This window comes from Scyliorhinus canicula, chromosome 18 (genome assembly GCF_902713615.1).
Source record: "Scyliorhinus canicula chromosome 18, sScyCan1.1, whole genome shotgun sequence".
In the NCBI taxonomy this organism is placed as follows: Eukaryota; Metazoa; Chordata; class Chondrichthyes; order Carcharhiniformes; family Scyliorhinidae; genus Scyliorhinus; species Scyliorhinus canicula.
Window position 1 is genome coordinate 121,367,134 of NC_052163.1, and position 16,311 is coordinate 121,383,444.

Genomic DNA, 16,311 nt, shown 5'->3' on the forward strand with positions numbered 1-16,311 from the left:
TTAAGCTATCTATATCCCTCTGAACACTTTCAGTGACCTTTGCATATTTGGCTCTACCACTCATCTTAGTGTCATCTGCAAACTTTGACACATTACACTTGGTCCCCAACTCCAGATCATCTATGTAAATTGTGAACAATTGTGGACCCAACACTGATCCCTGAGGCACACGGCTAGCCACTGATCACCAACCAGAAAAACACCCATTTATCCCCACTCTTTGCTTTCTATCAGCTAACCAATCCTCTATCCAAGCTAATACATTACCCGTAACGCCGTGCACCTTTATCTTATGCAGCAGCCTTTTATGTGGCACCTTGCCGAATACCTTCTGGAAATCCAGAGACACCACATCCACCAGTCCTCCATTGTCCACTGCGCTCATAAAGTCCTCAAAGAATTCCACAAAATTAGTCAGACATGATCTACCTTTCTGCTCAATGGGACAATTTGGATCCAAATGTCTCGCTATTTGACATAGACATAGAACAGTACAACACAGAACAGGCCCTTCGGCCCTCGATGTTGTGCCGAGCCATGATCACCCTACTCAAACCCACGTATCCACCCTATACCCGTAACCCAACAACCCCCCCCCCTTAACCTTACTTTTTAGGACACTACGGGCAATTTAGCATGGCCAATCCACCTAACCCGCACATCTTTGGACTGTGGGAGGAAACCGGAGCACCCGGAGGAAACCCACGCACACACGGGGCGGACGTGCAGACTCCGCACAGACAGTGACCCAGCTGGGAACCGAACCTGGGACCCTGGAGCTGTGAAGCATTTATGCTCAGCGCCGGCCCTAGGGTTGCTGGCGCCCCGGGCAAGCTGAACTTCGGCGCCCTTGGGGGGGGGGGGCGAGGGGTGGGGGGGGGCGGGGCCGAGGGGCGGGGGGCGGGGCTGAGGGGCGGGGCCAAGGGATGGGGGGCGGGGCCGAGGGGCGGGGGCGGACCCGAGGGGGGGGGCGGACCCGAGGGGGGGGCGGGGGAGGACGGACCCGAGGGGGGGCGGACCCGAGGGGGGGGCGGGGGGGAGCGGACTGAGCGGGGGGGCGGACCGAGGTGGGGCGGACAGAGCGGGGGCGCCTTGGGGGAGGGCGGCCACCGCGCATGCGCTGGTTGGCACCGGCCCAACTGCGCATGCGCGGGACCCGAGTCTCTGGCGCCCCCCGGCACATGGCGCCCCGGGCAACTGCCCGAGTTGCCGGTGCCTTGAGACGGCCCTGTTTATGCTAACCACCATGCTACCGTGCTGCCCTAGTTTTTCTTCCTTAATGATAGATTCAAGCATTTTCCCCACTACATAAGTTAAGCTAACCGGCCTATAGTTACCTGCCTTTTGTCTACATCCTTTTTGAAACAGTAGCGTCAAATTTGCTGTTTCCCAATCTGCCGTGACCGCCCCAATATCGAGCAAATTTTGTTAAATTACCACAAGCGCATTTGCTATTTCCCTACTACTTTTTTTAGTACCCTGGGATGCATTCCATCAGGGCCAGGAGACTTGTCCACCTTTAGCCCCATTATCTTGCCCAACACTACCTCATTCTCACCTTAGGTCCTCCCCTGCCTTAGCCTCCTTGCCAACAGTTTTGGCATGTTATTTGTGTCTTCCACTGTGAAGATTGACACAAAATATCTGTTCAATGCCTCAGCCATTTCCTCATTTCCCATTATTAAATCCCCCTTCTCGTCCTCTAAAGGACCAATGTTTACCTTAGCCACTCTTTATTGTTTTATGTATTTGTAGAAACATTTGCTATCTGTTTTTATATTCTGAGCTTGTTTGCTCTCATAATCTATCTTACTTTTCTTCATAGCTTTTTTCATGGCTTTCTGTTGTCCTTTAAAGATTTCCCAAACCTCTAGTTTCCCACTAATCTTTGCAACATTGTCTGCTTTTTCTTTAAATTTGATACCCTCCTTTATTTCCTTAGATATCCATGGCTGATTATCCCCTTTCCTACCATCCTTTTCTGAGCACTGTGAAAAATCTCTTTGAAAGCCTTCCACTGTTCCTCAATTGTCCCACCACAAAGTCTTTACTCCCAATCTACCCTAGCCAACTCCTTCCTCGTCCCATTGTAGTCTTCTTTGTTTAAGCACAAGACAATGGTACTGCATTTTACCTGCTCATACTCCATCTGAATTTTAAATTCAACTATATTATGATCGCTCCTTCCGAGAGGATCCCTAACAATGAGATCATTAATTATTCCTGTCTCATTACACAGGACCAGATCTAGGGTAGCTTGCTCCCTCGTAGGTTCCATTGCATACTGTTTGAGAAAACTATCGTGAATACATTCTATGAACTCCTCCTCACGGCTGCCTTGACCTACCCTGGTTTGACCAATCGACATGTAGATTCAAATCCCCCATTATAATTGCTGTACTATTTGTACATGCATCAGTTATTTCTTTGTTTATTGCCCGTCCCACCATGATGTTATTATTTGGTGGCCTAGAGACTACACCTATCAATGACCTTTTCTCCTTACTATTTCTAATTTCCACCCAAATGGATTCAACCTTTTTCTCTATAGAACCGATATTATCTCTCACTAATGCCCTGATGTCATCCCAGTGCTACACCACCTCCTTACCTTCCCGCCTGTCCTTCCGAATAGTCTGATACCGCTGGATATTCATTTCCCAGTCGTGACCACCGTGCAACCTCGTCTCTGTAATGGTCACTAAATCATAGTTATTTGTGATGATTTGTGCTGTCAACTCATTTATCTTGTTTTGAATGCTATGAGCATTCAGGTAAAGTGCTTTTATGCCAGTTTTAATACCTTCATTTTGAATCCAAACGCTTTCCATTAATTTTTTTTGTTTTTTAAAATAAATTTAGAGTACCCAATTCATTTTTTCCAATTAAGGGGCAATTTAGCCTGGCCCATCCACCTACCCTGCACATCTTTGGGTTGTGGGGGCGAAACCCAGGCAAACACGGGGAGAATGTGCAAACTCCACACAGACAGTGACCCAGAGCCGGGATGGAATCTGAGACCTCAGCGCCGTGAGGCAGCAGTGCTAACCCACTGCGCCACCATGCTTTCCATTAATAACATCTCCTGAGTTCTTCATGTTATCTTCTTTCTTCACTTTCGATGTAGTTGAACCCACCTTGCCATGTGCTAACCTGCTGCTTTGCTTCTATTAACCATTTTACTTCCCGTAGTTTTACCCTTCCCTTCAAAATGACTGGAGTTCCACAGGATGTCGCCCTCGACTTCGAAGGTGACTCTCGTTTTGCACTCACGGAATCCCGGAAGTGTTAGTTACCGACAACGGCATGCCATTTACTAGCGAGGAGTTTGGGGGTTTTATGAAGACTAACGGGGTGCAAGACATCTGCATGGGCCCCATGACACCCAGCTTCAATTGGGCTAGCCGAACGAGCGGTGCAAATGTTTAGAGGCAGGAACAATTTTCTCTTTTAAAAAGCATTCAGACAGTTATATGGGTAAGATGGGTATAGAGGGAGATGGGCCAAATGCGGGCAATTGGGACTACCTTAGTGGTAAAAACTGGGCGGCATGGACAAGTTGGGCCAAAGGGCCTGTTTCCATGCTGTATATCTCTATGGCAACCACATTGCTGTGGGTCTGTAATCACACATGTAGAGGATTGAAAAAGCAGACCTCGGGCCCCCTCGGTATGTGCCTGGCCGGATATATAACACCGGCAGAAATTTTGATCAGCCGCACGTTTCAGACCTGCCTCAGCCTTGTATTTCCAGATATTGGCAGGAAAATACGCTGCAGTTAAGAGCAATAAGGGTATTGCCCAGACGGGCGTAAACAGGCCCGACAATTCATACCATGTGAGGCAGTCTACGTCAGGAACTTCGGAGATGGCGCCAAGTGGGTTCCAGGCATGGTAGTTCAACAAACAGAACCAGATTTGGGTCCAAGAGCTGGTCACTGACTTCAGGAAGCAAAGTACAGTACACAGCCCTGTTAGCATCAACGGGGCCGAGGTGGAGATGGTTTCAAATTCCGAGGGGTGCACATCTCTAAACATTTGTCCTCGTCCACCCACGTTGACGCTACCGCCAAGAAAGCACAACAGCGCCTGTACTTTCTCAGGAAACTAAGGAAATTCGGCATGTCCACATTAACTCTTACCAACTTTTACAGATGCACCATAGAAAGCATCCTATCTGGCTGCATCACAGCCTGGTATGGCAACTGCTCGGCCCAGGACCGCAAGAAACTTCAGAGAGTCGTGAACACAGCCCAATCCATCACACAAACCTGCCTCCCATCCATGGACTCCATCTACACCTCCCGCTGCCTGGGGAAAGCGGGCAGCATAATCAAAGACCCCTCCCACTCGACTTACTCACCCTTCCAACTTCTTCCATCGGGCAGGAGACACAGAAGTCTGAGAACACGCACTAACAGACTCAAAAGCAGCTTCTTCCCCACTGTTATCATACTCCTAAACGATCCTCTTATGGACTGACCTCATTAACACTACACTCTGTGCACTTCATCCGATGCCGATGCTTATGTAGTTACATTGTATACTTTGTGTTGCCCTATTATGTATTTTCTTTTATTCCCTTTTTTTCCCGTGTTCTTAATGATCTATTGGGCTGCTCGCAGAAAAATACTTTTCACTGTACCTCGGTACACGTGACAATAAACAAATCCAATCCAATCCAATCCAGTCCAGGACCAGGAAATGAAGAGACATCTCGATCATCTCCGCAACAGAAGGCCAGCTATATGCAAAGCTCATCCAGTGGAGCCAGCTTCGATTCAGCCAAACCCTGGCAGTTTCCGCATTGGAGTTTCCGCAATGGCGACCCACAGCAGAAATGAAGGAGGTGGAGGATTCCGGCTCTGATACGGAAGCTCAGGCATTGGAAGTTTCTGACTGCGGGGGCCCGAGTGGGAGCGGAGCAGGGGAATCCCGGCTGGGACCCGTGTACGCCACTATAATAAATAACTGGTTTCTTTTGGCCTCGCATGTTGGCTCCTCTGTGGTCACAATGCACTGAGTATTCCAGTGCAAGGAAATATCGATTAAAACTCTTGACTGCAGTAAATGCTTCAATCAGCTCTCTGAGAGCCAGGAACCATACTGGAGCATTCATCATAGTCATAATCCACAGATGTGAATCATTATGCGACAGTTTACATAGTGCTGTAGAATTAATGTAAAGGCCACCTAGGTTTACAAAGATTGCTCATTTTGTTTGAATAAACAGAACGTTCGCAGATGACGCCAAGTTCAGATTGACTTTACTGTGCAATAAAACAGGGACAGGATCATTATCCAGTGTGGTTTTCTCCATGGTTTAATCCATCCCCCAACTCTGACCAAATGTTTCAAATTGTTGTAAAGCGCTTTACATTTGAGGATATTATATTATAAACGCAATCACCACTGATTTAAAAAAGGAGGTAGGCAGAAAGTGGGTAATTATAGGCCAGTGAGCTTAACCTCGGTAGTAGGGAAGATGCTGGAATCTATCATCAAGGAAGAAATAGCGAGGCATCTGGATGGAAATTGTCCCATTGGGCAGACGCAGCATGGGTTCATAAAGGGCAGGTCGTGCCTAACTAATTTACTGGAATGTTTTGAGGATATTACCAGTGCGGTAGATAACGGGGAGCCAATGGATGTGGTATATCTGGATTTCCAGCAAGCCTTTGCCAAGGTGCCACACAAAAGGTTGCTGCACAAGATAAAGATGCATGGCATTCAGGGTAAAATAGTAGCACGGATAGAGGGTTGGTTAATTAATAGAAAGCAAAGAGTGGGGATTAATGGGTGTTTCTCTGGTTGGCAATCAGTAGCTAGTGGTGTCTCTCAGGGGTCAGTGTTGGGCCCACAATTGTTCACAATTTACATAGATGATTTGGAGTTGGGGACCAATGGGCGAGATTCTCCGCAAATGCGGTGAATCGTAAAGGCTGCCGTGGGACAGGCCATGACCCACGGCAGACTTCACGCCCACTTCTGGGGCCAATTCTCCCCCCGGGCGGGGCTAGGAGCGCGGCCCCATGCGTCTCGGCGGCGCGGCCTTGTCGACGGTCGTCAAGGCCGCACGTCAAGCATCACGCCGGCTGACGCGGCCGATGACGTCGGCCGTGCATGCGCAGATTGGACAACGTCAACCCATGCATGCGCAGTTGCCGTCTTTTCCCTCAGCTGCCCCGCAAGACGTGGTGGCTTGATCTTACGGGGCGGCGGAGGGAAAAGAGTGCGTCCGTTACGGACGCAGGGCCCGCGATCGGTGGGCACCGGTCGCGGGCCTATGCCCCCCTTGGCACGGCCGTGGTACTGCTGTGCCAATCGGGCCCCCAGATGCCCCACGACGGCAGCGAGCAGGTGTGTTTGCTGCCATATTGAAACGGGCGTGACGGCTCGGCCCATCGGCCTCGGAGAATCGCCGCTCACAGTAAAAAATGGCGAGCGGCGATTCGTGGCGTGGGTCAGGCATGGGGGGAGAATAGCGGGAGGGCGTGAAAAATGTCGGGAGGCCCTCCCGCTATTCTCCCATCCGGCGTAGGGGGCGGAGAATCGCGCCCAATGTGTCCAAGTTTGCAGACGACACTAAGTTGAGTGGTAAAGCAAAAAGTGCAGAGGATACCGGAAGTCTGCAGAGGGATTTGGATAGGTTAAGTGAATGGGCTAGAGTCTGGCAGATGGAATACAATGTTGACAAATGTGAGGTTATCCATTTTGGTAGGAATAACAGTAAAAGGGATTATTATTTAAACGATAAAATATTAAAGCATGCCGCTGTTCAGAGAGACTTGGGTGTGCTAGTGCATGAGTCGCAAAAAGTTGGTTTACAGGTGCAACAGGTGATTAAGAAGGCAAGTGGAGTTTTGTCCTTCATTGCTAGAGGGATGGAGTTTAAGACTCGGGAGGTTATGCTGCAATTGTAAAAGGTGTTAGTGAGGCCAAACCTGGGACGGGATTCTCCCAACGGGTGACTAAGTGCCGACGCCGGAGTGAAAACCGGAGTGTTTCACTCCGGCATCGGAGGCCGCTCCTCGCCCCCTATTCTCCCACCCCCGGGGGGCTAGGAGTGGCACTGCGTCATTTACGCGCGCCGGGCTTTGGCGCCACGTAAAAGCGGTGCCGAGTAAATTAGGCGGCCAGCGCCGTGTAAATGATGTCACCCGCGCATGCGCAGTTGCCGTCCTCCCCACAAGCATCACGCTTGTGGGCACCGGTCGCGGGCCTATGCCCCCCTTGGCACGGCCGTGGTACTGCTGTGCCAATCGGGCCCCCAGATGCCCCACGACGGCAGCGAGCAGGTGTGTTTGCTGCCATATTGAAACGGGCGTGACGGCTCGGCCCATCGGCCTCGGAGAATCGCCGCTCACAGTAAAAAATGGCGAGCGGCGATTCGTGGCGTGGGTCAGGCATGGGGGGAGAATAGCGGGAGGGCGTGAAAAATGTCGGGAGGCCCTCCCGCTATTCTCCCATCCGGCGTAGGGGGGCGGAGAATCGCGCCCAATGTGTCCAAGTTTGCAGACGACACTAAGTTGAGTGGTAAAGCAAAAAGTGCAGAGGATACCGGAAGTCTGCAGAGGGATTTGGATAGGTTAAGTGAATGGGCTAGAGTCTGGCAGATGGAATACAATGTTGACAAATGTGAGGTTATCCATTTTGGTAGGAATAACAGTAAAAGGGATTATTATTTAAACGATAAAATATTAAAGCATGCCGCTGTTCAGAGAGACTTGGGTGTGCTAGTGCATGAGTCGCAAAAAGTTGGTTTACAGGTGCAACAGGTGATTAAGAAGGCAAGTGGAGTTTTGTCCTTCATTGCTAGAGGGATGGAGTTTAAGACTCGGGAGGTTATGCTGCAATTGTAAAAGGTGTTAGTGAGGCCAAACCTGGGACGGGATTCTCCCAACGGGTGACTAAGTGCCGACGCCGGAGTGAAAACCGGAGTGTTTCACTCCGGCATCGGAGGCCGCTCCTCGCCCCCTATTCTCCCACCCCCGGGGGGCTAGGAGTGGCACTGCGTCATTTACGCGCGCCGGGCTTTGGCGCCACGTAAAAGCGGTGCCGAGTAAATTAGGCGGCCAGCGCCGTGTAAATGATGTCACCCGCGCATGCGCAGTTGCCGTCCTCCCCACAAGAAATGTCAGAGTGATCTTGCAGGGCGGCGGAGGAAAGGAGTGCGTCCTTCAGAGAGGCCGGCCCGCTGATCGGTGGGCACCGATCGCGGGCCAGACCTCTTTTGAGCGCCGCCCAGGTGCTCGATCCCCCCTCTCCCCCCCCCCCCCCCCCCCCCCCCCCCCCCCACAGGACTTCCCGCAGCGTTCCTGCGCTGTTCATGCCGGCAGCGACCAGGTGTGGTCGGCGCCGGCATGAACACGTATTGGGCAGGCCGCATTTGGGCTGGAGAATCGCCGCTCGCCCGTTACAAACGGTGAGCGGCGATTCTCCGAGCGGCCAGCCGTAAATCTCGGCACACCGGTTGGGGGGGGGGGGGGTGGGAGAATCGCGTGCGGGTGCCAGGGCGGCATGGCGGGACTCGCCTGGTGCCCCCGTGATTCTCCCACCCGCCGGGGGGGGGGGGGGGGAGAGAATTACGCCCCTGGAGTATTGTGTTCAGTTTTGGTCTCCTTACCTGAGAAAGGACGTACTGGCGCTGGAGGGTGTGCAGAGGAGATTCACTAGGTTAATCCCAGAGTTGAAGGGGTTGGATTACAAGGAGAGGTTGAGTAGGCTGGGACTGTACTCGTTGGAATTTAGAAGGATGAGGGGGGATCTTATAGAAACATTTAAAATTATGAAGGGAATAGATAGGATAGATGCGGGCAGGTTGTTTCCACTGACGGGTGAAAGCAGAACTAGGGGACATAGCCTCAAAATAAGGGGAAGTAGATTTAGGACTGAGTTTAGGAGGAACTTCTTCACCCAAAGGGTTGTGAATCCACGGAATTCCTTGCCCAGTGAAGCAGGTGAGGCTCATTCATGAAATGTTTTTAAGATAAAGATAGATAGTTTTTTGAAGAATAAAGGGATTAAGGGTTATGGTGTTCGGGCCGGAAAGTGGAGCTGAGTCCACAAAAGATCAGCCATGATCTAATTGAATGGCGGAGCAGGCTCGAGGGGCCAGATGGCCGACTCCTGCTCCTAGTTCTTATGATCATCTGTTGCGATACTTTAACAAATCCATTTCAAGTGTGTTTTGTGCAGAACTTATGTGAATTGGTTTCAGATTTTATTTTAAATTTGCAGTGCCCCCCCATCGTTCCAGTCGGTAAATGGGGGAAGAGTGAGAGATCTGAATACATTGCTGCACCCTGGTTGAAAATCCAGTGAGATGTCATGTTCAGCCTCACGGCGCTGAGGACCCCCGCTCTGGGTCACTGTCCCCCTGTCTGCGTGGGTATCACTCTCGCAACCCACACATGTGCAGGATGGGTCGATTGGCTATGCTAAATTGCCCCTTAATTAGAAAAAAAAAGAATTGGGTGCTCCAAATTTATTTTAAAAAAGAGAGATTCCAAGTACAATTGTTCTGTGCTTGATTGTGTGAGGCTGGTAAACAGATCTGTGTACACTGAGCTTGATTGGTTATGCCTGGGTGTTGACTCAGAGCAAAATAAAGACACACCGCAGAAGCTACTGAAGCTGAGCCATACAAATAAGTGCAGACACTTTATGACTGCAGAGATATTTTAAAGCAGGGTCAATAAATCCTGTTTTTTTTTATAAATTTGGAGTACCCAATTCATTTTTCCAATTAAGGGGCAATTTAGCGTGTTCAATCCACCTACCCTTGCACATCTTTTGGGTTGTGGGGGCGAAACCCACGCAAACACGGGGAGAATGTGCAAACTCCACACGGACAGTGACCCAGAGTCGGGATCGAACCTGGGATCTCGGCGCCGTGAGGCAGCAGGGCTAACCCACTGCGCCACCGTGCTGCCCTGGGTCAATAAATCCTGATGCCCACTTAATGACTTGTGTCACCTCTGCATTGCTCGAAGATATGTAAAATATCCAATAGATGGAATGGACAATCCAATTTTTCCAGTCACTCTAAAGTGATGTAAAATAACCCTATTTTGCTAATGGCTGCCATAACTACACCAACGTGACTTTTCTAATTCTCCTACCAGTCTGAGATTATCACCTGGGTGTCAAATTATGAGCGGTTTTGTGGGTCCATTCCTGTTGCGCTGCTCCAAACTCGTTTTCCAGTTGACCTTACTAAAAACCAACATGGAGAAAATAATTTAATTGTGTTATCCTCAGGCTGGGCTCACATCCATGGGCCAAAGCTAAGTGTTTATTACACTGGCCAAGACGCCTCACTGCCCGACTGGAGTGCAAATGTCTTTTCCTTTCTCGCTCCCCTGTTTTAACTGTTGTTTTGCTCCTCCCAGCAGAGTGGGATGAGACGGGACTGGAGGGGGAAGTGGGGATGGAATATCTGGGTCACGGTCCTCCAGCTGTCTTGTGCATGGGGCACGTTTGAGGGTCAGCTTGTCTTTCTCTGCCTGTTCATGTTTAAAATAGTCAACTATGTTTTGGGGGCTTTTCTTCTTGTGATGTAAGTAAGAATGCACTCAGTCACCATTCTGTCCTCTTCAATCAACATGGCACAACATGGGCGAGATTCTCCCATATGGGGAGAAATCGTAAGGCTGGCGTCAAACCCGGGCGGGTTTGACGCCAGCCCCCCCCTCCCCGACCGGGAACCGATTCTGGTCCCCGGTCGGGGCTAGCAGCCCGACGCCGTAAGCTCCGGCATCACGGGCTTAACGAATTTCGTTAAGCCCGCTTGCCAGAGTTAGCGCCGGCTGACGCGTCATATGACGTCAGCCGCGCATGCGCGGATTGGAAGACTCCAACCCGCGCATGCGCGGATGACGTCATCGCGCATTTGCGCGAAACCCGCGCATGCACGGGCCGGGTTGCCCCTCAGCCGCCCCGCGAATGGATACTGCGGGGCGGCGGAAGGAGAAATAGTGCGCGGGCATCGGGCCCGCTGCCCGCGATCGGTGCCCACCGATCGCGGGCCCATGGCACCCTTGGCACGGCCGTGGTACTGCCATGCCAATCGGTGCCATGGTTATAAAATGCGAGTGTTTACGGCCGTTTTTACGAACGGCCAGACCAGGTGTGTTTGCCGTTCGTAAAAACAGCCGTAAAGGGCTGGGAACTCGGCCCATCTATCAGCTGTGAATCGCTGCCGGCCGTAAAAAAACGGCGGCAGCGATTCGTGTCGGGAGTTGGGCGTGGGGGGGGGGGAGAATAGCGGGAGGGCGTCGGAACAGCGTGGCCGTAAAATTTTACGAGCCACGCTATTCTCCGTACCGTCGGGAGTGCGGAGAATCTCGCCCCATGTCTTTGGGTTAGGAGATTCAAGGTTGGGTTTTATGGGGGTGGCAGGGGTAGGGGGGGGGTCTCATTGTTGTGCCAACCTGCTTCGGCAGTCAGATGGTTCTCAGGTGGTATCTTCTCACTGGCAGCCAATTAAATTTGCCACCCCGATTAAAGATGGCTGCTCGGTGGCACTGGTTAGCACGGCTGCCTCACCACGCCGAGGACACGGGTTCGATCCCAGCCCCGGGTCACTGACCGTGTGGAGTTTGCACATTCGCCCCATGGCTGTGTGGGTCTCACACCCACAAGCCAAAGATGTTCAGGGATTGGCCACGCTAAATTGCCCCTTAATTGGGAAAAAAATGAATTAGGTACTCTACATTTATAAAAAAAATAGATAGCTGCTCGATCAGAGGGCTGGTGCCTCAAGAGCGCCAACTAGAGCAGTGGCCACTGCTGGAGCTGCACCTGGTAGACGAGGACACGTTGAGGGCCATGCAGCCTCACAGCCAGGTGAGTGGGGCCTGTAGGGGTCAGGGTCTGTCAGGGAGGACCAGGCAAGGAGAGGGAGGAAGGTTGTGGAGTGCATGTGGTGGTGTTGCCCCAGGAGCAGCCATTCCTGCAGAGCAGGGCCAATCCGTTTAACCTAAACATCTTTGGACTGTGGGTGGAAACCGGAGCACCCGGAGGAAAACCACGCAGACACGGTGGGGGGAAAGTGCAGACTCCACACAGGCAGTGACCCAAGGCCAGAATTGAACCTGGGACCCTGGCGCTGTGAAGCAACAGTGCTAACCACTGTTCCACCGTGCCAAGGCAAAATTCAGTCCTCTGTGTTACCAGGACCTTGAATTGGTAATTTTAACCAGCTTGTCCAAACTTTCTGCGTGGGGGCCACATCTCAATTATTTTCTCACTCAAGGGGTCGACAATTAAATTTCAGAAGGATAAGGGGTGGGACTCTCTGCTCCCCCGGCCGTGTCTTCCCGGCCTTCGCTGGCAGTGGGTTGCTCTCTTCCCACCACTCGTCAATGGGAATTTCCATTGGAAGCACCCCACACCGCCGGGAGACCCACTGCAGGGAAAGGGAATCCCGCTAGCCGGAGAATTCCAGCCAATGTCCGGGACAACATTAAACATGATTTATTTTTCAAGCTGGCGTGTGAAGAGAAACAACCTGATGAGCAAAAACACACAGACACATTGTCAAAGCAACACGGAGCTCATTTAAAAAATGAATAATAAATAAGCAATGTTAGAGCCTGAGAGGTGACAGTGTGTGTTGGCACTGAGGGAGAGTGAGAATTCAGACTGGGATGGTGCTACACACACACACACATAGAGACATACACACACAGAAACACACATAGAGACACACACAGACACACAGCCACAGAGACACTCATACACACACCCAGGCACACAGATACACACAGACTCCCACATACAGAGACACGCACACAGACACAGCCACAGAGACACTCATACACACACCCAGGCACACAGATACACACACAAACACACACAGACTCCCACACACACATACACAGGCACATACACCCAGGCACACAGATACACACAGACTCCTACACACACACACAGATACACACACAAATACACACAGATACACACAGACTCCCACATACAGAGACACACACACAGACACAGCCACAGAGACACTCATACACACACCCAGGCACACAGATACACACAGACTCCCACACACACAGACACACACACAAATACACACAGATACACACAGACTCCCACACACACATACACAGGCACACACAGAAACACACACACACATACACACACACCCAGGCACACAGATACACACAGACTCCCACACACAGACACTCACACACACACAGACACACACACAGATACCCACACACAGACACACACACACAGACACGCACATACTCACACACACTCACACACACAGAGACACATATACACAGACACAGACACACATACAGCCACACACACACAGCCGCACACATATACACTCACACACACAGGCACACACAAACACACAGAGAAACACACAGACACACACGTATGTAGACACACACACATGTAAATACACAGATACACATACACACACAGACACACACACCTACACTCACAAACACAGACACACATAGACTCACAGAGACACACACACACATACTCACACACAGAAACTACTCTCACACACACAGACATACACTCACGCACACAGACACAGAGGCACACCGACAGACACAGACACATAGACATACATATACACACAAATACAGAGAGACACACACACCAACATAGATACACCTACACATGTGAAGACACACACACAGACATACACTCACGCACACAGACACACAGAGGCACACCCACACAGGCACTCACACACACATAGACACACACACACACACATAGACACACACACCGACATACAGATACACCCACACACATGCAGATACACGCACTCGTCTCTCTCACAAATACACACTCTCCCCTCCCACATTCACACGCTCCTCTCTCTGTCACACATTAGTGGATCTCACTCCAGGCCTTTCACTACCAGCCTGGGCCCCCAAATCTTTCCCCAAGCTCTGTGGTCATGCTGCAGGCCTATGGCTCTCACTCCAAGCCTTGCCGGCCCGCTCCCGTTCATGGGCCCTCACCATGCACTCGATCCAGGCTTTCCCGCCCTGCTATCCCTCTTGGTCCTCCCTCCCAACTCTCGCTCTGGGCCCTCAAGCTCCGGTCTCACTCCAGGCCCCCACACCCCGCTCTCCCTTTGCGCCTCCCGTCCCACTCTCATACCACGTCCCGGAACTTCCCTTGAAAACTTACCTTTCCACTTTTTGCTGCTTGCCCAAGCACAGGCCTGGTCTGGGCGGTGGGCAAGCCAAATCTGAACTAACACTCTGCTGATGCACAGAGGGAGTGCTGCTTTGTCAGAGATGCCGTCCTTTAAAGAGACAGAGTGAACACATGATGGAATGTTCTAGTAGATGACCTTAATTTTACCCTGCATCAGGTTGGCGTGTGTTGATTCTGTCTATCCTGAGGTAAACTGGTGTCACGTCCGAATCAGTTAGCCATGTCTCGCCACCCTGATTAGTTAAGGCAAATCTTAAGTAATGTATAATTATTATTGTTTGTCACATTATTGACACAATAGTTGCAGCTATAAAAGAGTTTATTGATATTTTATTACATCAACAATTATTTACAATGAATACAGTCAAACTCTCTTCCTTGGAGAGAGAATATTGATCATGTTGTAAGAAACCATTGTCCAGACGTCAAGTCTGAAGGTATATGTGAGTTGTTTTACGTTGCTGTTTAGACATATAGTAAGAAATACAGTACAGCCCACTGAATAGAAACTGTGATAAGATTAAATTGGATCCCAGCAAAGATCATGTAGAGAACCATTTTCATGTTCACTGATGTGTCGTTTAATTATGTACGAACAATTCCAATTGAAGGTCATTTTTAAAAAAAAGATTGAAACAATGGTTACCAGACTGGAAAAAGGCAAAGGCCAACTTAACAGGAGCCGGACTTCACGTTGGTACAGTGTCTGAGAGACCTGGGAGTTTGTAGTGGTGAGTCATTCCCAAGAACGACTGGGCAAAGTTAAGCAGGAAAATGTGGTCACTCCTGGGAATGAGTGCAAGGTTTTCATGCATGGTTCCACTTGCAGATTTTGCATTTAGTTGTCTGCCTCGCGCCTCCCCGCCTCTGTTGACTATCGGAGCCACGGCCCAGTACCCAAGCTGGATGGATAAAGAATTTGCAGGTTCAACTTTAAAAAAATAAATTTAGAGTACCCAATTCATTTCTTTCCAATTAAGAGCCAATTTAGCGTGGCCAATCCACCTACCCTGCACATCTTTTGGGTCGTGGGGGCGAAACCCACGCAAACACTGGGAGAATGCGCCAAAGGCGGTGCCCCCCCCCCCCCCTCTCTCCTCCCGCGGCAAAGGCGGTGCTTCCTCCCCCCCATCGTTCAGGTGAACGGGCAAAATGGCTTGTTGGAATGTGACGGGGCAAAGGCAGCGTTCTAGTCTTTGAGAGACGGCCCATCCAATGGCCCCAACTTGCAAAATGCACCTTCTGCAACTGGCTCAAAAAACAACCCCACAGAGGGTAAAAAGGGCCGTGGGCAGTGCCGCTAAAATGATGGGTAGCAAATCAGAGCCAGCTGTGCACTCTGCTCGATTTTCTGTCCCGTTGAAGTCAGTGAGTGCAGAGGGTAAAGCAGGCTCTGATTCGCTGTCGCTCAATTGACGCTGCCTGACGAGACCAATTTCTGTGCACTCTGAACGAGGAAGGGAAGTCAACAAAAGAGATGGGGTTGACCTCACTTGTTGAACTACCTTTCGCGTCCATATGCCAATCGGCAGACCGTTCCTTTCCGGCATTTATGGACCTGTTCCTGATGGTGGTTGGACTCGGACTCACAAGAGAAACAAGATGAAGAATGCATCTTTACCACATTGCACTTCAGGGTGAATTTGCTTCTTTCTCTATCAATGAAGGAATTAATCAGTTTGCAATAAGTGGGTCCATTGAAATAACAAGCAGTGCAATTTTCATACAAATAGTCACTAAGTATTCAGAGGGAAATGCAACCAGTTATAAAACCTAAGACAAGAGAGGGTCCTCAGCCACTAAGATCTGTGAAGGAACAGCTTGGAGTGAGTTACCGATCTTCAGCACTGCCAGTGAAGTGCTGTAGCTCCATCGCGACCTTCACTCGATCACAGGGATGAAATCTGGATGTAAACCACTCTGGTGTTCCATGACCACCAGTCTGCCTCACCATTGAGCCACACTGTACAACTTTGATGCAAATAGGTTGCTTTTACAACTGCAATGCGAAAGTGGGAAGCTTTTAACATGACAGGCATCACTTTGCTCTTTATTTCTGTGTGAAGTAAAAGAGAAAATATTTAAGCGCAGGAAAACGCAGAGG

General features: G+C 50.5%; 1 protein-coding gene across 1 annotated transcript in view; it reads right to left on the reverse strand.

Moving 5' to 3' along the window:
* Nucleotides 1–15,299: 15,299 nt before the first annotated feature.
* The window catches only part of LOC119953012 (ephrin-A5-like), a 427,429-nt gene continuing 426,417 nt past the window's right edge, over nt 15,300–16,311 (reverse strand). The window contains exon 5 of the mRNA XM_038776770.1: nt 15,300–16,263. Within this exon, the coding sequence (XP_038632698.1) occupies nt 16,097–16,263 (167 nt within the window). The 3' untranslated portion in view covers nt 15,300–16,096. The remainder of the gene's footprint in view (nt 16,264–16,311) is intronic.